The sequence below is a fragment of the Perognathus longimembris genome, chromosome 13, assembly GCF_023159225.1.
Source record: "Perognathus longimembris pacificus isolate PPM17 chromosome 13, ASM2315922v1, whole genome shotgun sequence".
NCBI classification, from domain to species: domain Eukaryota; kingdom Metazoa; phylum Chordata; class Mammalia; order Rodentia; family Heteromyidae; genus Perognathus; species Perognathus longimembris.
This window is the reverse complement of record NC_063173.1, coordinates 18,981,190-19,002,921: the sequence shown is the minus strand read 5'-3', so window position 1 is coordinate 19,002,921 and position 21,732 is coordinate 18,981,190. Positions and strand designations below refer to the sequence as shown.

Genomic DNA, 21,732 nt, shown 5'->3' with positions numbered 1-21,732 from the left:
TAGTTTGGAGCTTGGAGGAGAAACCTGCATGGAAACATCTGCCTATAGACTGTCCTTGGTGGCTGGAGTGTAGATACGATGGGCTAGGGCTGGAGGAGCTACAGCACTTAATGATCAGGCAGAAGAGGATATGGGTTGGCCATGGGGAGATGTGTGAGGAAGTCTGAGTGAGCACAACATCCTAGAGGATAGGAGAATGAGTGTGTGAAAGGAAGTTAACAATGTTCAAAGCAGCTGAAAGAGTGAATCAGCTGACAACTGAGAAATATTACTTGATTCTACTACATTGTGATGATGACTGACAGCTGTTGTGGAGATGGTGAACATGGTTGGAGAGTGAGTGGAAGTGAAACGCTTTTGCTGATTTTTAAGATAATAAAGGTGCATTGTTTTTGGAAGGCATTATCACAAATAATAATGTTACTAAGGCTTACAGAAGTCAACTTTATTAATTTTCACTACCTACCTATTTGCTGTACTTGTCTGTTCAATAGTTGTCTGAGAGACTGCAATAAAATTAGGTGAGCTGATAAGACCTTGCCATGTCTATGAAACTACATGGGGATTTGGGGGTTAACACTGTATTCTAGATTCTGCCAGCCCCTTCATTTTGTGTACAGATGCTTGGATAAGGATGTCATGCACTTGGATAAGGATGTCATGAGCTAATACTTAGTCAGCATTTGGGCTGTGCCCAGGGATGAGATTCTATTGGTATCTGTAGATACATCCTGACACATCTGCTTGTCCATTGACACCTGCAGAAGCTGTTTTGTCTGGACTCATTCATTTGAGTAGTCCATACATTTGTGCATCTGTCACTTGACTTGGAACCAAGTTTATGCAAATCCTTTTATGATAAATTCCACAGTTCTCTGAGGAAGGGCTCTGGGCTTGCTGCAAATGTGAGCTTTCCAAGCTCTGGTGTAGTTTTGTCAGAGGAAGAAGGTTGCTGACTCTCTCCCAGCTGCTTCTTGCCACTTGCAATTTGTACTTTCTCTATTACAGAAGTCACTCTATTCTGAACTAGCTAGTCACCTCACTGCTGTGAGAAGTTCGTGTGACTGCTGAATATTTTACTTACCATCTGGCAGGTAGCAAAGCTCAGAACATGTGTGTGGACCAATAATTCTCCCAACCATGGTCTAACAATCCTGAAAAGGTCACTGCTGCTCTTCATTCATGGCAGGCACCAGTGGTCCTTTCCTGTTTCTTGGAAGCGAGGAGAATAAATGCTTTGGGCAGAAACAGCTGAAGGAGATGTCCTGGGGTTTGGATTCAGGGCCTCTGCACTGTCCTTGGCTTCTTTTTGCTCAAGGCTATCACTCTACCTCTTGAACCACAGCACCACTTCCAGCCTTTTCTGTTTTATGTTGTGCTGATGATTCGAACCCAGGGCTTTGTGCATGCTAGGTAAGCACTCTACCGCTAAGCCACATTCCCAGCCCATGACTACCCTTTTTTTGCCCATACATTAGGGTGGCCACAAGGCACTTCTAAAAGTCATTTTACCACCCATCTCCTCTTTCCCCTCCTTCATGAGCTCATACAAGCTCCTGATTTCTGAGGAACTCAGCGACTCTCTAATGGGTGAGTAACTCCATCAGTGATTCCATAACACCCTTTCCTTGCCTCTTCTTGCCTCTGCACCAACCAGATCCTCACTTTTGAAAAGGAATAGTTGAGAGCATCTTTTTTTCCTGTTCAGGGGAAAACATCCATCCCATCAAGGCTCGAAGTCCTTCTCATTTCAACAGATAACTTTGCATGTACAAGTATTTCCAAGAGGTTTCTTACATTTGGTTCTTCAACAGACAGAAACAACCATTCCTTCATGGAAGACAGAAGTCCCTTCGCCATTACTCAAGAGGAAGGTGATCTGTAGGAAGGGCTCTAGACTTGGAGCCAGAGCCCTCTACTACTTTTTTTCCTTGAATGCATTGGATGCAGCCTTTTCTTCTCTCAAGTGGTGTAATGATAACTTACCCTGTGGAGCATTGTAGAGGATGAAACGAGACAAGTGTAGAGAGTGCTTCAGGGATTGGGCATCATTGGGTCACTCAACCTTCGCTAGAGATATGGGTGGCCTGACTTGTAGTTCTACTGGTTTCAACTTCTAGGGACTGTACACTAAACCAGTTGTCTTCCCTTTATGTAATAAAACATTTAAAAGTATAGCTGTATATATGTTATATAATATGTATATTATGAACTGAGAATGAAATATTACCATTTATTATTTCAAATAAAATGCTAAGTATAATCAAAGCTAGCATCCTGGAATATTTAGCACAAACTGAGTGCCAAGCCTGAAAAATATAATGTTATCCAATCTTCACCACAGCCCTAGCAGATACACTTAGCATTTTACAGAGGAGGACATTGAGTTACAAGAACATAAGCAACTTGGTCAGAAACATGGATGTAGCAGAAATCAGATGTAGAATTCACACCCAGGTCTGTGTAGTTACGCATGTGTCATCACTATGCTCTTCTGCCTTTCTAGTCCCTGTCGCTTATCTTCAGCTGAACATCTTTTTAAGGAGCAGGAAGCCAAGACTTTCATAAAATCTCTCACTTGTACCTTTAAAAGCAGGACATTTCCTATTAAAGTATTATGTCAAACACACAAAATGCAGAAGTAGCCCCAAGTGAGAAAGAGTGGCAAGTGGTGGCTGATAGGATTCCTGCTCTCATAGGTGGTGAATGTGATTGTGCACATTGATCGTTCCTTTGATTTTTTTCAGTAGGAAACACATCCTATAGTTAACACAAGTCATGCAAGAATCTTGCATGTCTGGTGGTCTGGTGTATGTATGCAAGTGTCCATACTCATATATACAGCCATGTAAAACATACTGTGTGTGTGCATTAATCTCTGTGCAGGTGAGCCAAATGCACAGTGCATATGCATGCACACACATCTGTACACACACGTTGCACACATGTATATTGGTATTTATATGTGTGTACACATGTATGTGTATATACGCACGTCGGTGTGCACATGAGTATGCATATCTTTGTGTATGCATACTTATGTACATATGTTTGCATACATGTACACATTATTTGTTTCATTTGGTGAAATATCCTTCCGACTGCATTGCTCTCCTCTTTTTAGCTATAACCACGGTGCTTAAAGCTCACAAGATTTAAGGCTAGATAGGCCACTTATTTAGGAGGTGTACTGATCCCAACCACAGATGAGGACATGTGCTTAGAACAGTTACAGGACCAGTTTAGTTCGTTTGAGGGGTGTGATTCAGAGTTCAGCACAACTAGGGCAATTGTTTTGGAAATTAATGAATAATTCCAATTTTGTAAGTAATGTATTCAGAAATACTAATTCTAGAAATTCAGACCTGTATAGTTGAATCTGGTGTAGAAGTTCAGATGTTGGCTACTACTACAAACACTGCTTCTTTTCCAAAAGAAAGTCTATGGGTCCCAGCTTTGTGTGTTTTGCTTCTTGGGGATTCCATTGGAATGTAGATTTTGATTCAGCAGATGTGGGATGGGCCTGCTATTCTGCATTTCGAATCAGCACCCAAGGGACAGTGGCCCTGAGCCACACTCTGAATACAGGTCATAGGATAATGTGCATTTTTACTTCCACTGTTACTGCCAAGTGACATTGCTGGACCCATTATCCTCCTACCAGTAAGATACAGGTGGCTTAATTCCCATGTGTTATCACTAATACTCCACAATGACCATATTAGACTTCATTTTTGTCAATCTGATAGGTGAATTAGGGTATCTACCTTAAAAATTTTATTTAGAATATTTTAACCAGTTCAAATAGTCTTTGATATGTTTATTAGCCATTTATTTTTTTCTTTACATAATTGTCTTTTTCTTTTCTTTTAAAAAATTATTATAAAGGTGAGGTATAGAAGGGTTACAGTTACATGTGTCCGGTAATGAGTACATTTCCTTCTGAACAATGTCACCCTCTCCCTCATTCTCTTCCAGTTTTTCCCTTCCTGGCTCCTAGCTATGTAAAGTTGTACAGTTCATTTCCAACATAGTGTCTAGTGGGTTTCATTGCTGATTTGATTTCCTTTGTCCCTGACATTTCTGCTATTGAGCCCTTTTGATCCTCTCCTAAGAGTATCCTCTACTGTGTGAGTGTTTAGACTGCTGTTTAATTAATCATGTCCAAGTGTAATTACTTGTCTTTTGATAACCATTGGATTCACTTGCAGATTTATAGGCACAGTCTAGTTGTTACAAATGAGGGAAACCATGCAGCCTCTGTTTCTTTGGCTCTGGCTTACTTTGCTTAGTATAATTTTTTCTAAGTCCTTCCATTTCCAAAAGAATGTGGCAATGTCATTCGATCTGATGGAAGCATAGAATTCCATTGTGTATATATACCACGTTTTCTTGATCCATTCCTTCACTGAGGATCTGGATTGATTTCCTATCTTGCCTATGGTAAACAATGGTGCAATGATCATGGTCATGCTGGTGGCTTTAGTTAGCCTGATTTGTGCCCCAATGTGGGATTGCTGGGTCATAGGGAAGCTTTATGTTTAGCCTTCTAAGAAACCTCCATACTGCTTTCCAGAGTAGTTGGACAAGTTTACATTTCCACCAACAGTGCAGAAGAGTTCTCTTTGGGCCACACACTCGTCCCCCCCTACATCTGTTATTGTTAGTTTACTTGATAATGGCCATTCTAACTGGCATGAGGTGGAACCTCAATGTTGTTTGATTTGCATTTATGACTATTCTTATTGCTTCTTTGGAGAAGTCACTCTTAAGTTGTCTTCCTCTTTTTCTGGCCCATTTTTCCATATGGATAGTTTTGTCCATATTTTATTGGTTTTATATGAATTCTTTATATACTGTGGGTGTCAACCCTTGGCTTGTTAATCATCTTGCAAATAGTTTCCTCCAGCAGAGCTATCTAGTGATTGAATAGCAATGGAACTGTTCAGAAGTTGTACAGTCACTTGTTAGGATGCAATTTGGTGTCTCCACACACTATTCATACCTTTCTCTTTCAGTTTACTGTATCAGGTAAGTGCTTTTCCTTACCGTATTGTAGTTGTTTATTTGTTAACTTCCTTCATTAAAGGGATTCAGAGCAGAGATGTAGTCTGTGAGTTGTCTCTGGATCATGAGTACACAGCAATGAGTCTAGCACAGGACAGACTCTCAGAAAATGTTTAGTGGATAACTAAGTGGCCAGAGATGGGTTAAGCAGAGCTAGTTGCAGGACTGATCTGGATATGCCCTGGGTACTTGCATAAGGAGAGAAGGAACAAAGCTTAGATCCTTAGCTAGTAGTTAGGAGGAAGGCTGCCTCTGTGTAGCTGGTCTTCTCTTATTGACCTTTTCGATACTAAGTTGTTCAGAGATAGTTAACAAGGGTCTTAAATACTTTATATACCTTAATTCATCTGATAATCATGAAATCCTATGAGATGGATATTATTGCTGTTTTCCCCATCTTACAGTTGGAGAAACTGAGGTACAGAACAGTTCGGTAACTTGCCCAAGATCTTATACATTATGAATGACCTAGGGTATAAACTCAGGTTGAAGTCTATGCTTAATATCAACACCTGAAAACACCAGCTCTGGCACAAAGTAGATACAAAACAAAACATTCCTTTCTCCAATCACCCCTTCTCTCACAGAGATATGCCTTTTCTGTCAGTGGCACCTCAGACTGGTAGCTTGGCTGCATCCAATATTGGGTTTCCATAACTTTTATTTCTGAACCTAGCATTCACCCTTGCTGGAAGCCCAACAATCCCTGTTTCCTTAGGAACTGGATGTCTCCTCCCCATGTATCCAGCCCATGAACTGAGGCTATCTAAGATCAGGGTCTAGTTTTTGTTCATTTGTTTTCTGTTGTTTCCTCTCCCCACCCCCACCCCCGCCTCCGGCAATTTGGCACCCTTCAAGTCTGAATGAGCATCTCTAGTCCCAAGGCTTTGCACCATGCTGCCATCTGGTGGATATTGATGGACACTGATAGCTCTCTCTAGGGAGTGGACTCCAGCCATTAGTGGACAATAATGGTTCACTGTTGCCCTGTAACTCTCAGGTCATAGTATTCACTCAGAAGGCAATGGAGTGGTGGTTGTGTTCCATTAATGGTTGCCTTTTTCCAACTCCAATGTCATTTTGAAGGAAGGCTTTGAGGAGGCTTTGTGGTGGTACATCCAGGTAAGAAGTCCTACTTAGCTGGCCCTCAAATCACATCAGGAGTACAGCAACCTCCCCAATATAAAAGGCATGCGAAATCCAAAGGCTGTATTGAGCAGCCCCCTCAAGAAACTTCAGTCCTGTTGTGCATTATCTAAGGTACCCATTTCCTTTTGAGGGAGGAGTGGAAGGAGACTCTAGATTCCAGTTCTCAGAATAAGTTTAAAGAGCTATTTTGTATTAGTCTTCGCTTCTATTTTGATTGATTTCACTTCTGGTAACATCAGGCAATCCTTTGCTAAATGTCTTTAGCTGTAGTTCCTGTAGCTTCTGCTAGGGGAGAGAACTGATACCATTTAGTAGGTAAACCATGTACTGTTAAACCAGCAGGTTGTATTTAAAGGAAAGGTAGGGAAACACTCAGGTTACGTCAATGACCTATCTATAGAGTCAGGAACATCTTCGCAGTCCAAGGATAATTGTGACTAGCTCAGAAAAGTGGCTCATCTTCAGAGTGTAAATCATGGATTATCCACAGGTCTCTTGTAAACTGGGCAACATCCAGGGCAGCTGGTCATTCAAACCAAACCTTAGGAGCTCAATAAATACTTGTTAGACTGAATGCAATTGAACTAAAGATAGGAAAGGGAAAAATAGATTATAAGAGAGCTTGTGCAAAAACAAATTCCTTTCTAACCAAGTGCTCTGAAAAAGCTTTCTGGGTGGAGTCTTTGTACCCATCCCACTTTCCTTATTTATAACCAAGGGGTAGGGGTCTTGCAGGGAAAATTGAGACACTTGGAGCAACCATTACCAGAGGGACACCAGCCTTCATTTAAAAAATGCAGAGCTCCGCACTGCTGATGGTGAAGAAAGACATTATGCATAGAAAGCCAGTGCTAGCTGGAGCCAAGCTAGCAGTGCCGAGACAAGTCCCTTGCTGCATACTATAGCTTTTAGTTCCTGTAGCTTCCGGTAGAAGAGAAAACTGATACTGTTCAATAGGGAAACCAAGTATTGTCAGACTGTAGGATGCAATTTAAGAAGCCGTGCTTAGGCCTAGAAAGGGAGGCACCATATTCTGGGACCCTACTAAGTAGCCTGAACACTTTCTGGTATAGTCTTTCATTTAATCCTCACTATCTATTCTTCAGCAAGGTGTTATTTATACTTGATATGTGGTAGAAATGGGGCCCTATCAATGTTTTGAACCTTGTGTCCCAGTCTCCCATAACTCATAATGGTGGAGCAGGTTGGTTGTATGTCCAGTGAATATTCTTTGCCCTGGTCAGCTCCTTCCAAAGAGGAGAGCGTGATCGGCATTCTCTTTACTGTCTTGTTGCATTCAGGCCCTCTGCAGTCACATTATTTTAGAAGATCAGCTGGTACAAAATTGAGGGTCACAGGTTCTTGAGCACTTTCTGTTTTAACTTGGAGATTGCTTTCTTTGTCCAATAACAACAGGAACACAAAGTCTCGTCTCCTTTTTGTCTAATCTTGCAGTGGTTTAGGAAGATCCTGGGAGGAACTAAACTTGCGGGGGCTCTTTCTAGAAAGAGTGCAAAGGACTACCCTGGGCTATACCTTTACTTCAGCTGTGCTCCAGGGCATTGCTGGAAGCCAGTGCAGCCAGGAGAAAACCCAGACCCTTCCCCTGGGTGCGGAAATATGCTTGCAGGAGGATAAAGGAGAGACAAGCTTTCCTCCCTTAAGGTAGGCGGTACATTTTTCTACTTTCTTTTTTTTATTATTTAATTATTTATTTTTTTGCCAGTTCTGGGGCTTGGACTCAGGGACTGAGCACTGTCCCTGGCTTCTTTTTGCTCAAGGCTAGCACTCTACCACTTGTGCCACAGCACCACTTCTGGCTGTTTTCTGTATATGTGGTGTTGGGGACTTGAACCCAGGACTTCATGTATACGAGGCAAGCACTCTTGCCCCTAGGTCATATCCCCAAGCCCTCAATATTTTTTTTTAAATTGTACACTTTTTTCTCCTCATGAGTGTGTCAAACACATGCATATGATCCTCTTTTTCCAAGCCCACTGCTCCTCCAGCTAGTGGTGAAATCTTCCTGGTCCTTTGTTGCTTCTACTTGGGGATTTTTGTCAGCAAAGCCCTGGCTGGAGGGGTCTTTGGATGAACAGGCCACAAATTGTCCCTTACTTGATTTTTCTGCTCTCTGTCTGTCTGTCTGTCTGTCTCTACCTCCTCCCTCCCTCTCCCTCTCTTCTTCCCCCTCTCTATGCTAAATCCTTTAATCCTGGGGACTTCACTTGAGGGAACCCTGAGTACCACTGGTTGGAGTGTCAGCATGTCAGAGAATATACCTGCAGGCTGCTTTCCCACCAGGAAATAAAAAGCAATTTGGAGATGGAGTAGGGAAATCTGTGTATTAAAGTCTTTGTAGAAAGAATTTGGTTCACATGCTGGGAAGTGGTGTTGAGTTGAAGGGGGACTATGGAGAATCACTTGCTGTACCCAGAAGCATAGTCCTGTGCTGTCTGTCATTCTCCTCTTTAGCATAGACCTATTACCCATGACAAATGACCTGTGACCTGTGTAGGGACTGTGAAGTTCAGGGGCGCTTCATTCAGTGTCCCTAGGCACTTGGAATGAGCCTGGTCCCACATGAATGCCAACTGAGGTGCAGAACATGGCCTTGCTCTGGGAACTAGATGGGCAAAATCTTGGGGGTGGTGATAGATGCTCGGACAGATGATCAGATATATATCATCAATGCTGCTTGGCAGAGACTCCCAGGAGGCCTGGCTCTCTGACATTGGCCAAATCTTGTGACACCGAGGCCAGCAAAAAAAAAGAGGGCAAGGGCAGAGTCGAAACCAATGTGAGGCCAAGGAAGGCCTGGAGACATAGGTCTTGGTCTCTCTGCATGCCTGCAATGGTAAAAGAGTGGAGTCGGTCATCTGGGGTGTCAGCATGAGACGCCTGTGTCCAGAGCAGGTGTGGGGGTGTGGTGGGGTAGGGGGTGGGGGGCTGTCCAGCCGCGCGACCTCCAGGAAACCAGTTTCCTGGACAAGAGCAAGAGATGGACTTCCCCTAGAGGCCGGGCCTGGCGGCGCGCTGTCGCCGCGGGGAGCAGGGAGCCAGGTCCCGGGCAGCCGGTGCCGGCGCGGGTGGAGGCTCAGGCGCGTCCCTGGAGGCGGGAGCAAGGGCGGCGGGCAGGTGGGGCTCCCGGCCCGGTCTCCGCCCCCACGCGCTCTCCTCGTTGGTCGGCGGCCGCCCAGCACCGGCCCCTCTCTGGAGCCGGAGCGCGATTGGTGGTGGCGCTTGTCTCTCGGAGGGGGCCGGGCCGCGCTGCTCCGCGGCTCTCCCCGCCGCTGCCGCCGCCGCCGCCACCGCCGTCCTCCTAGCAGCGCGGGCGGGTCGGATTGCCCAGGCAGCCGGCGCCTGGTGATGGGAAGCGGCGCGGCCGCCGACCCAGGCAGTGGCAAAGTTTCCCAGACGTGCGTATCGGGTCGCACGCCTCCTGGCCACCCGTGGCCGCTCTGGGAAGCGCTTAGGGATTTTTAATTTGGAAAAGAAAAAAGAAAAAAAAAAAAAAGAGAGAATCCACCTCATTTTCTTTGTCAAGCGCTCTCGGTCTGGGTGGCCAGCGGCGGAGCTGCAAACTTGGGCACGGCGGCTCCACAGTCAATAGAGCCGGCTTTGGAGAACCTCAGCGGCCCGGGCGTGCCAAGGGTGTGTGTGTGAGAGAGAGAGAGGGAGTGTGTGTGTGTGTGAGCGCCGGGGAGTCCGGGACGCACAAGGAGGAGGGGGTCCCCGGAGCTCTCTATGGAGGAGAGAGCCCAGAATGGTGTGCACCAGGAAGACCAAAACTTTGGTGTCCACTTGCGTGATCCTGAGCGGCATGACCAACATCATCTGCTTGCTCTACGTGGGCTGGGTCACCAACTACATCGCCAGCGTGTATGTGCGGGGGCAGGAGCCGGCTCCCGACAAGAAGCTGGAGGAAGACAAAGGGGACACCCTGAAGATTATTGAGCGTTTGGACCACCTGGAGAATGTCATCAAGCAGCACATCCAAGGTACGGGCGCTCTGGGAAAGTCGGGGCCGCCCACCGGGGACCGGAGTGCCCAGCTCCGCGCGGGGTGCGCTGGGGCTAGCGCGCATCGCTCCGCTCCGCCGACAGTCCGGCTCCACCGCTGTGTTGGGTGATGGTTGGCGGGGAGCTCTGGGGGCCCCGCTAAGTCTGTGTGCGGGATCCTCCGTGCCTGCGGCCCTGTGCGCTTCCCCGGGGGGCACGCGTGTGTGCGTGGGGCTGCACGCACCGGGCTGTGCTGCTCGCTGTCGCTATGGGGGCGCGCTGCGCACGTGTCCCAGTGTGCTTGTGACTCTGGGGCTGCTTGCTCCGTGGGCTCTTGGAATCTCACACAAGTCCAGCCTGCAGTGGGTATGCGTGTGTACAAGATGTTTGTGTGTATACAACAGAAAGAGCGAGGGTTAAAAGAGCTCCTGTGGTCGCGATGAGGGACGGGCGGGCTGCCCCGGCGACCCTAACCTTTGGCACTTAGGACCAGCGAGCTGCGGGACAAGCCCCGGCTAGGAAGATTGCCACCACCGAGCCAGGCTGGGCTTGAATTGTATGCGTTTGGGGATGCGAGGCAGGGGTCGATTTGCTGAGGAGGGATGTGTGTAGATCGATAGAGGTTCTCATCTCCACCAGGGTCCACTCATCCAAGACCCTCCTAGGAGCAGGTGTCAAACCCGGGAGGAAGGGGGGAGGGTGGGGAGCTGGGTCTACTGCGGTGGCGCCTCCGCCCAGGATCAGAGAACTCGCCCTGGGCCGCGCCTTCCCCGAGGAGTGGCGCGGGTGGGACCCGGACCGGGTGAAGCCCTCTGGTAGCTCCACTCCCAAGCCCAGGGAACGGCCTGGGTGGAGCGGAGGGACCCACGGGGGTTGGGCCTGGAGTCCGATGCTACTCGGGGTAAATGTGCCCCGGGCCAACGCGGGGTCCATAGAAGGATTGGGAATTGGGGCGTTTTCATGAAGCCACCGTATAGGATGAGGTGTGAGGGGTCAGAAGAAGGAATGGAGTTGTGGCCACTGGAGTACACACACACACACACACACACACACACACACACACACACACACACACACACACACACACACACACACACACACACACCCTCCATCCTTTTCCGTAGTCTCCTAGCACCGCGTACTGGCCAAGTGAGCTTCCCTTAAGCTCAGGGTCAAGTCTAGCTCACCTGTAAACCAAGCAGCACCGCCACCCCCCCCCCCCCAGCTCTTTGGCAACATAGATCTGCCCCAGGAGCTTTCTTTTGTTTGCTGGGGGGGCGGGGGGGGGGCAGGGTGGTGTCTGAATTCTTGCCTGGCCAGATTCAGGCGAGTGCTGATCTCTACCCACTGTACTTCCTGATCAATGAGTTAAAAACAAGCCATGGCAGCGTTGACACTTGGCCCAGAAGTAGGATCCTGGCAGCTTCTGCCTCAAACCTGCTTCTGCCTGTCAGTCCGGTCTAGGGTTTGGCATATCACATGGTCTATCTATCTGGGAGTGCCTGTTGCTGCTATTTCTTGTCATTTCCCACCCTACCCCCCTTGGATTGACAGTTCATCAGCACCAGCGGACCTCTCTGAGCCTTTCACAGTGTTCACTGGAAGACACAGGGCCATGTCTGGCGTGGACATTTCCAGTTTGCCCACCGACTTTGAGAGGTTTTCATTCACATATCTGTGTGTCTGTGGATTCTCTTGTGCTGTTTCATGTGGTCAGGGAGGAGGTGATCAGGGCTGTTTGGGGAGGCCCTGAGGGGACATCCTGAGCCTGTGAGCTCAGCGCCCAGAGTCTGCCCTATCTCGCTGAATGTGGACCAGGTCACAGGGTTTATAAGGTTCTGCATGAAAACCAGCACAATGGTGTAGAAGAAAAGAACCTTTTTGATTTTTCTCCCGGGAAACCTTACATACTGTTCATTGCTTTTCAAATATCTATATACCTGGCAGAATTGGAGGAGATGGGTAAAAAAGATAGTGGTATCCTTAAGGTATGTGTTGGTTCAGTTCGCTCATATATGTACAATGGAAATGTACAGATTAGATATCAGAAAGAATGGAAGTTCAGGATAGAAAGAGGAAAGCTATCATGCACACATACACAGTGTGTATATGTGTGTGTGTGTGTAGGGGAGGGTGAAATAAGGGCTTGGAAAAGACTAGATCAGAGGCAGGCAGAGGACAGGGGTTATTGGTTGGTTGTGTAGTGATGGTGTAGCAAGGACTGTCAGCTCCCTCCAGGGTTCCAGTGTGGTTTAGCACTCAGGTGAGGGCAGGGAGTAGGAAAGGATAATAAGATGGGACTCCAAAACTTGACATCATGGGCCAGTCTTGTGCATCCACTGTCAAAATCTCGCTGGCCACTAGTGACTGTTAAGTGTCTGTTAGTAGTGAGAAAATCTATTTAACACTGCTGAGCCAAGGGACTACAGGGGAAATAAGAGCAGAAGGCCATGCAGCACCTACTACGTGTCAAGTCCTATTTTAAGAGCTATGTATATACTGACTTAGTTGCTCCTCATAATCTTATGCGCCAGGTGATATTAGCCCCATTTTACAGATTTGGAAACCAAGGCTTGGAGAGGATATTTGACTTGCCGTGGTCAGACCATGATATGCAGCACAGGGGTCTAGGCTCAGCTTGAGTGTGTATGTGTGTGTGCGTGCGTGTGTATGTGTGTGTGTGTGTGTTTAAGACAAAGGCTCACTGTGTATCCTGGGCTGGCCTTAAACTTGTGATTGCCTTGCTCTGTCTGCCGTCTGAGTTCTGGGATTATGGGCATGCACTACCACACCCAGTTATTATTATTACTTTTTTCTTTTAATGCTTAAAGAAAAGAGGTTTGTCCTGAGTCTTTGTTCTGGAGGTTAGGAAGGTGCCCGCATTTGCCAGACTTCCTTTTTTAGAGACTATGTTCTTAGTCACATATCATCCTGTGTCCCAAGAGGGCTGGCTGGTCATAGGGGGAGGAATGCTGTCCTGGTACAGATCCTTGAGATGGCGGAGGGAAGGGCCTCACAGTACAATTCCTATTTGGTGATATTGTCTATAGATAAACTCCAACTGCTCTGCCTGTTGTTTGGTTCCACGAGGAAGGTAGAGGCCACACACACTTACCTAGTGCTGGTGACCACCCAGGGCAGATCCTGGCGTGTCTATACAGAGAGTAGATAACAGATGGATGGTGGATGAATGAATGAGCAGCAGGGCTGATGCCCAGTGCACCAATTAGCTGTAATGAAAATGTTGCCATTCTCCAAAAGATCTGTTTTGCTTTAGAGTGTTGCTCAGGCTCCACTGTCCTCCCCACTCCCCCCTCCATTTGGAAGGAAACTTGTCCCGGAAGCTGCAAATGTCACAGAATGCTCGGCAGGGTGTTCAATAGGACTTGCAATTAGAAGAGGCTTTGGAGCGTCACCCTAGAGATCTGTTCTAGTCATCGCTGAAAGTTTGTTTTCCTCTTGGGGATTGCAGTGATATTTCATTTTAATTTGTTTTCTGATTGAATGATTTAATTAGATGGCATTGGGGAATCTCTTGGGAATGCAAATTGTATTTTTGAGATTTTTTTTTTTAAACAAGTCGATGTGAAATGAAAAGCTGGATAACTTCAGATTTTGAAATCAAGTATCTTACCGGTCTGGAAGCACAAGTAAGTCTAAGCACAGGTTACAGGACCAGACCTTGGATCTTGCTTGAGATGGTGGAGGGCTGAGTTTGTTCAAGGAAGCCTGAATGTGAGAGAATTTGGAAAAGAGAAATGCCCATTCATTTTCATTTGGAAAGTCAAGCCAAACTAACGCATTTCTTCTTTTCTTGGTTGGTATCTTTATGCATCTGTAAAATAATGGGCCAATGTTTTAAAGAATATTTTTAAACATAGAAAATTAGGGTAACTGCAATGTTGAGCACTTCCTGTTCAGCTCACTTCCCTCCACAGGGGAGGTCACCATCGACATGGAATTTTATATTCTGCTCTTTCCACTTGGCTTTCGTTTAGAAGTATTGTAGTTCCTGCTTGCTACACAGTCAATTGGCTCCGCATCCATGTCATGGGACCTCACGTGTGCCAGACCCTGCACTGCAGAGGGTAGGAGGTTACTGGGAACACTGGTGAACCCCTCTTCGCCTGACTCTACCAGACTTGTTTTCTAAGGAGCATAGAGTCCATGTTGGCCAAGGTGGCTGGACTTGGAGTTAGTCAGTTAGCTGAACAACTGGCTGGAAAGGAAGAGCACACAAAATCTTGCATGCATGCATGCATGCATGAAATACTTTCAATATTATTCAAAATATACAGCCAATGGCCCATCTTTTTGTGCCCATTTTGTACTACATCTATTGGTCGTGCAGGGGATTTCATTATGACATCTCCATACATGCATACAATGCAACGGAACCAGATTCATCTCTTCCATCACTCACCCGGCTTCTTGAAGCAATCTCAACAGATTGCTTCAAGCACTGCAGTACAGGACCCTTTCTGAGGTCCTGTACCTGGTCCTACCCTCACACATTCATGCAGAGTACCTCAGCCATATTCACCCCTCCATTCTCTCCTCTTGCTCCTCCCCCTCCCCTGCTGGAGCCTATTCCCCAAGGTGAAGCTGTTTTCCATTCCTGTCATTCATTTTGAAGGATCAGATTCTACACATACGAGAGAGAACTTGCTGTGTTTGTTTTTCCCAGTCTTTGGTCTCTTGATGTCAGGCCAAAGCTCTGTGTTTGCGATGGGCCTTCCCCTTGTTTTTCTTCTCTTCCATGTACAAACCACTCCCAGAATCTCCTCTCCATGAACTTTGATTTCTCCTCTGTTTGAACTTGTGAACAATCTCAGTGGAGAAGCCTCCATTTTTTTGTGACTTTTGTTTTCTTCCTCTGCAGTGATTTTGCTGACATGTTTTTGTTCAAGTTCATCTATATTCACTTTTTAAGGAACAGCCTTTCTTATCTTTATACCCGTCATATTTCCCTGGTTTACATACTATGTAATTAAATTATGCAGGTATAGTGACAAATACAAACAGTAATAAGCACATTTGAGATAGACCCAGTAGAATGGTGAGAAGTACATAACCGTATAGTCAGGAGATGTGAACAGAGTGGCAGAGAAAAGCCCACCCAGGGCAAAAGCATCATGGGGTTTATGTTATAGAAGAGATGGAAAGCATACTTAACCTGCAGAGTGGAGGCTTTTTCTTTTTTAACATGTATTTTTACCAACTGCATAGTATTCCATCACGTCTATACCATTGTTCATTTGACCACTTCCCTGTCATGCACATTTGTTTTGCTCTTATAATTGGAACAGAAATGGTATCTTTCCCTCCCTGCTTTCTTTTTCTTTTGAATTATTTTTAGGATATATTTCCAGAAATGGAGTTACTACTGATCAAAGAATATGAAGAAACTTTTTCTTAGGGCCAGCTTTTTTTTTTACATAGCCACTGATAATGTAGTATTGTACCAGAGTTCTGGAGCCTGGCAGGTTTGGGTGTTATCATTCAGTGGTTTCTAGGAAATGAGACACTAGGAGAGGACCCTGCCTTTCCACCTGTACTCTTAGATTACTCTAGAGCTGACATGATCCTGCACTACCTGCCCTGTTGGTTTTCATCTGTGAGAACTGTTGTTCTTTTGGATGGTCAGTGTTTTTTTTTTATTTGTGTGTTTTACAAATGCTTTAGTAAATTAGTTAACAAATATACATGCTGGGTGTTGGTGGCTCACACCTGTGATCCTTATTACTCACAAGGCTGTGATCTGAGGATCACAGTTTGAAGACAGCCTGGAGAAGGAAAATCTTTGAGACTCTTATTTGCAATTAATCACCAAAAAGCTGGAAGTGGGGCTGGGGATATAGCCTAGTGGCAAGAGTGCCTGCCTCGGATACACGAGGCCCTAGGTTCGATTCCCCAGCACCACATATACAGAAAACGGCCAGAAGCGGCGCTGTGGCTCAAGTGGCAGAGTGCTAGCCTTGAGCGGGAAGAAGCCAGGGACAGTGCTCAGGCCCTGAGTCCAAGGCCCACGACTGGCCAAAAAAAAAAAAAAAAAAAAAAGCTGGAAGTGGAGCAGTGGCTCAAGTGGTAGAGCATCAGCCTTGAGGAAAAAGGCCCCGGAATAGCACCTAGGCTCTGGGTTCAAGCCCCAGAACTCCCCAACGCCCCACCTCAAGAAAGATATATATTATGCTGGGATTGTGTATCACACACATAAAGTGTTTTAAAAAGAAGTCCCAGGTAGTGGTTTTCAAACTGTGTTCACAGGAGCTCAACCTTCTAGAACCTTCTAGATGGTCTGTCGAGCCTGAGAAGTAAAAGGCCCTGGGGATTGCCTTGGCCCTCCCTGTCCCTGCTCCCTCCAACCCCCCAGCCAGGGCAGAAACTCTTTCATTTATTTTACTATTTGGAGTTATGCAAAAATACCTCATTTTTCAAAAGGCCCTGCTTCTTTACAAGAAAGGTTGAAAATCATTCTTCGGAGAAGGAAAGATCAGACTGTTACATTTTGGTAAGGGATGGCAGTGGCATAAAGAATTCAAGAGTGTAAACAAATCTAAAAGGAAATTGAATTCCTGGGTGGCGTTCCAATAACATCTATTTACTCTCCTGAATACCATGATTAATAATGTATTGCATTATATGACTAATTTCTAAATCCATTATCTTCCTTCACTGAGTCAAGATCATCCCAACAGTGGGAGAAATGGGTTATTAGCTGCATTTTCTTTCCTGAAAGTTTATTAGGCAGATTATGTGCATATTAATGTACTCTAGTTTTTATCGTAACAGCTTGTTTATCATAATACAAGTCCTGGCTGGGCCTAACAATCAGAAATGTCCCAAGGTGTCTGTTTTTCAGCCCTGTACTGAAGCTTTAGGATGTCACCTTAAATTGCCTGGAATTCTCATCTGGTCTTCAGGACATACGGCTTGTGAAGAGCAGACTCTGATATTGGTCCAGTTATTGGAGTTGATCTGAGGAAAGGTTGATACTTAAGAGTAAAGTTAAGTCTAGTGCTAGTGGGTCACACCTGTAATCCTAGCTACACAAGAGGCTGAGATCTGAGGATCGTGGTTCAAAGACAGCTAAGGTAGGAAAGTCCATGAGACTATTCAAGCAACCACCAGAAAACTGAAAGTGGCACTGTGGTAGAGTGTTAGTCTTGAGCAAAAAAGTCTTAGGTATGGGACACAGGCCTTGAGTTCACACCCCACACCCAAAACCAACAACAACAAAAAGAGTAAAGCTATTTGCCTTTTGGAAGGAGCTACAGCATAGACATTTATACATTTCTACAACTAACAGAGGCTGATACTGTGTGTGTGTGTATGTGTGTGTGTGTGTGTGTGTGTGTGTGTGTGTGTGTGTGTGTGTGTGTGTGTGTCTATGTAAATACTGGGGCTTAAACTCAGGGCCTAGGTGTTTTCACTTAGTTTTTTTTTCACACAAGGGTGGCATTCTACTACCTCAGTCGTAACTGCAATTCCAGCTTTTTGCAAGTTCATTGGAGATAAGAGTCTCATGAATGTTCTTGTCTGGGCTGGCTTTGAACTGAGATCTTTAGATCGCAGCCTCTTGAATAGCTAGGAGTACTGGCATGAGCCACTGCCTCCATCTAGCTTAGGGACTGATGCTTTGAGGGAGTTCAGTTGAGGTTGAGGGCTGTGTCTAACTGCCTCTGTTAATAGCCCAGGACCACATCTTCATGGCACAGAGGGACCTTGCCCAGAAATACAACTTTCTCCCATAGCCAAAGAATTTTCATTTTTAGCTAGAAGTGTGTGGGCTGTAAAATAAATGAATTCCACATTCTTTCCCACTCCCTTGACATAAATTGTTATTTGCCCTTGATAAGTAGCTTGGTGTAGAAGCTCAAGGAGAATTCAGAATGAAAAGTGTTGGAGAGCTACAGCATGCTCTGCGAGGGCCGTGAAGGTCAGCTCCGGTGGCTTGGGCCAGTCTGCTCTGTGCTCCCAGCAGGATTGATGGGATTCAGAGCCATTTCCAACATTATGAAGCATCTCCCTTGTCATCTCACAGGTTCCTTTCTTTCTTTCTCATTTTGGAGGTACTTGGAATTGAACTCAACCTAGTGCTTGCTAGGCAGGCATTCTGCCATTTGAGCCAATCCACCAGTGTGGACTGTATATATTGTATTATATATATATATATATATATTTCTGTTATAATGTATTATGTGTGTTGGTTATATTTTAGTTGGTCTCTCTTTGTGCTCTTGTCAGCCTGGATTATGATTCTCCTATTTGTGCTTCCCTTTGTCACTGGGATAACAGGAGTGTGCCATAGTCTGTTAGACCTTTATACCCAGACAAGACTTGATCCTCAATCTCCTAATCTCTATGATTTTCAAGGTAGCTAGGATTATAGGCATGATACCCCTGTGTCTAGCCATTGGTTGCGATGGAATCTTATGAACTTTTGTATCTGGTTGACCTCATTACGATGATTCACCAATCTGCACTTCTAAGTAGCTAGGATTATAGACATGAGCCACTACACCCAGAGTTGCCATCCATTTCACAGGATTTCTGATTTCAGTTAACTTGCAAAGCTGAATGGACTCTCTTCGCCTTGCTCTGGGCTCAAAGGTGTCTGAGGTTGTTGCCACCATCCATGGCTCAGTATCTACCCAGGAGTTAGGGATGGAACCATGGACCCATGGAGAAGAGGACTGAAGCATCATCTAATAGGTACTGGTGTCCTATGTAAAGTCATCCGAGGAAACATTCAGGCAAGAAGAAGGCTTTGGGGAACAACAGGACTGTCCGTGGAGCTAGAAGGGGGAAAGTTAGCCTTACACGTTGGAGGGACACTGAATTCAGGAGTGGGAGGCTGAGTGGCTGAGGGTTGTTGATTGGCGATCCAAATGTTAGGTTGTGCTGCTTATAGTAATCTCAAATATCTCTGGAAAGCTATAGGGGATTGGACCCTGTTCTGGCAGAGATTTGCTTATTCTTGGCTCCTAGACTGGGGATCCAATCCGGCTTTGCCTTGAGGGTCAGAGGCATCTGGATTCTGCAGTGCAGTGCTGAGAGCATGGGTTCTTGATGTGCCCCTGCCTTGCACACAGGCCTTCACACACAGGACACGCAGCCCAGGGCAGTGCCAGCATCCTGCACGTTCCAACACATCGCTACTGGATTAGTATGCAAGGGAACGTGATAACCTTGAAATCATTTTAATTTATAGAGTTAAAGTTAATCATTCATAAGCCTTGCTACTTAAATGATTATTAATGACAAATTGCCTTCCAACCGTCCCAAAGCACAGTGGGTTGTGACAATGGCTGGGAAGAAGGCTGCTCTGGAATCTTCTCTGTGAGAATCTGTGCCCTCTATCGACACTGACTGTGGAGTACAGTCAACTGGGCCTTTAAGTAAAAGGGTCTCGGGCTGCGTGACTGCTAATGCTTTATTGGTCTTTCTGGCTACATGATTATAGATACAAATATGTTGCCAGATGGGTCACCCCAGTGAGGATGCGACTCTCTTTCTCTGCTTGCCATTCAACCTCTGATTTCTGACCATTTATTTTTGGGAGATGAAGCTAATGGTGTTAGTTGAAATTCCCAACCATCAGCTACAGTGAGATATTGAAGTTTTCCTTCATGAAGCCACAGAAAACATGAGATTGGAGTTGGCAGGTGTAAGGCCCTGGGCTGTATTCTTCTGCTACTCATTTGCAAGGGCTCACAGAGATTTCCACTCAAATATTTCTCCCCATAATACCCTGAGTACCTGCTCAACCAATGAAGAGAGGTGGAGTGGTGCATGTACAAGCAATCAGTGCAGAGCCTGTGGAGGAGGTAAGAATGGAGACTCATACTCTAATCATTACCCTCCAAGAGGAGTCCATTGGACTCCTCTTTGAGGCCTCTCTCTTTGGAATGTCTGACTACTTTTCTTTCATGGCTTTCCTTTCACTATCAAATAAACTTAGTTTGTTTACTTTATATATGCAAAAGGAGCTCACAAAGTAGTAGGGTGTTAAGGCACAACATAAAAATGGCATCTGCAGTCTACCTGGGGATGGAGGAAAACTTTCTGAAGCCTTGGGGCCAACTCTATGGCCTGAATGCATTCATTCTACCAATGCTCAGGGTTCCAGTCTCTGAGTGGCACACTCATATTGTGATTGCTGAGTACTACCTCTTAGTCACCAGCTTGGCCAGTCCAGCTTGTCTGAACATCTCTGGCCCCTGAGAACTTAAGAGTTTAAGGCCATTAATGCCCCAGAGGAGTGGAAGTATAATTCTAGATTCTTGGCAAGCCAGGACTTGCAGCTTGGTCATGCTAATAACATGCAGGGATTTATTTAGGGGAACAGCACCAAAATTATTGGGACCAATGAATATGAGAGTGTGAAAATGAAAGAAAGCTTTACAGTGACAAATAAGAATCCTAGACGAATCTTTTTTTTTTTTAAAGACATTGAAGCACAGTTTAATTATGCTATTTGCCTAAGCTAAGAGTGAAACTGGTATCCTAGACGAATCTTTAAGAGCCCTGTGCATATAAAGAAAATTGATTGTATGAGGGGAAGGAGGAAGAGAACCACTCCTGTGTATCAGAGATTGGGGCTAGGTGCTGATGACTTACTTATTCTTCTGACTGGACAAGTAATTCTTTTAGGCTTATGATTCTTTTCATCTTACCACATAGTGAGGTATGGTTTTAGGGATGAGAAAATTCGGAGCGAAAGAATGCATGATTCATTTCCTGAAGCTTGGTCTCCAGCATGATGGTGTTGAGATGGACCTTTGAAGTGAGGGCTAGTGGGAAGTGACTAGGTGGATCATTGATGGCTCTGTTCTTGGAAGGGAGTAGTTTAGGCCTGGCTCCTTGATCTCTTGCTTCTTATCACATGACTGAGCTCTCTTCCCACAGGTATTCCCACCGTGGTGCTTTCTGAGTTGTTGTGATGTAGCTAGAACTTCCTTACCAGAGGCTGAGCCTATGGGACTGGCTGATCTTCCACTTTCAGCCTCCAAAACAATGAGCTTCAACCTCTTGTCCTTATGTCTGTAAGAAACTTGGAGGCCTGGGTGAGGTCAAGGGAGAGGCTTTTCTCTGGAAGGGTGCAAAGTTGAGGAAAACTTTTCCTTTTGGATCAGCATAGATCACAATGGGGGTATAGGAATTTGTGGGAAAAGTGGAAGAAGTGGGGTGCTAGCAGTGACTACCACCAATGAGGTACTACCTGTGACTCTCTCATCTCTGTGGTAGACCACGCATGTTGCTGGCGACCTGCAGTGCGTTGGCACAATCATATGCTTTCAAGAGTGACCAGCCAATCCCGGTTACTTACAGTGTTATAAAATGGAATGTTCTGGCTCCAAGGAAGCCCAGGCTACCCTGGATGTTGGGTCTCCTCACTCTTCTCTCAGTGATGAATTTTGTTTCGTGGTGACACCCAGCCACAACAGCCCTCTGCTAGCACCTCATCTGTGTCTCCACTCCCTGTTCTTGAACACTGACTATGTGGAGGAGT

The 21,732-nt window shown here is 45.7% G+C and overlaps 1 protein-coding gene across 1 annotated transcript in view; it reads left to right on the top strand.

Moving 5' to 3' along the window:
* Positions 1–9,558: 9,558 nt before the first annotated feature.
* The window catches only part of Galnt18 (polypeptide N-acetylgalactosaminyltransferase 18), a 307,200-nt gene continuing 295,026 nt past the window's right edge, over positions 9,559–21,732 (top strand). The window contains exon 1 of the mRNA XM_048361612.1: positions 9,559–10,217. Coding sequence (XP_048217569.1) covers positions 9,983–10,217 — 235 coding nt within the window. The 5' untranslated portion in view covers positions 9,559–9,982. The remainder of the gene's footprint in view (positions 10,218–21,732) is intronic.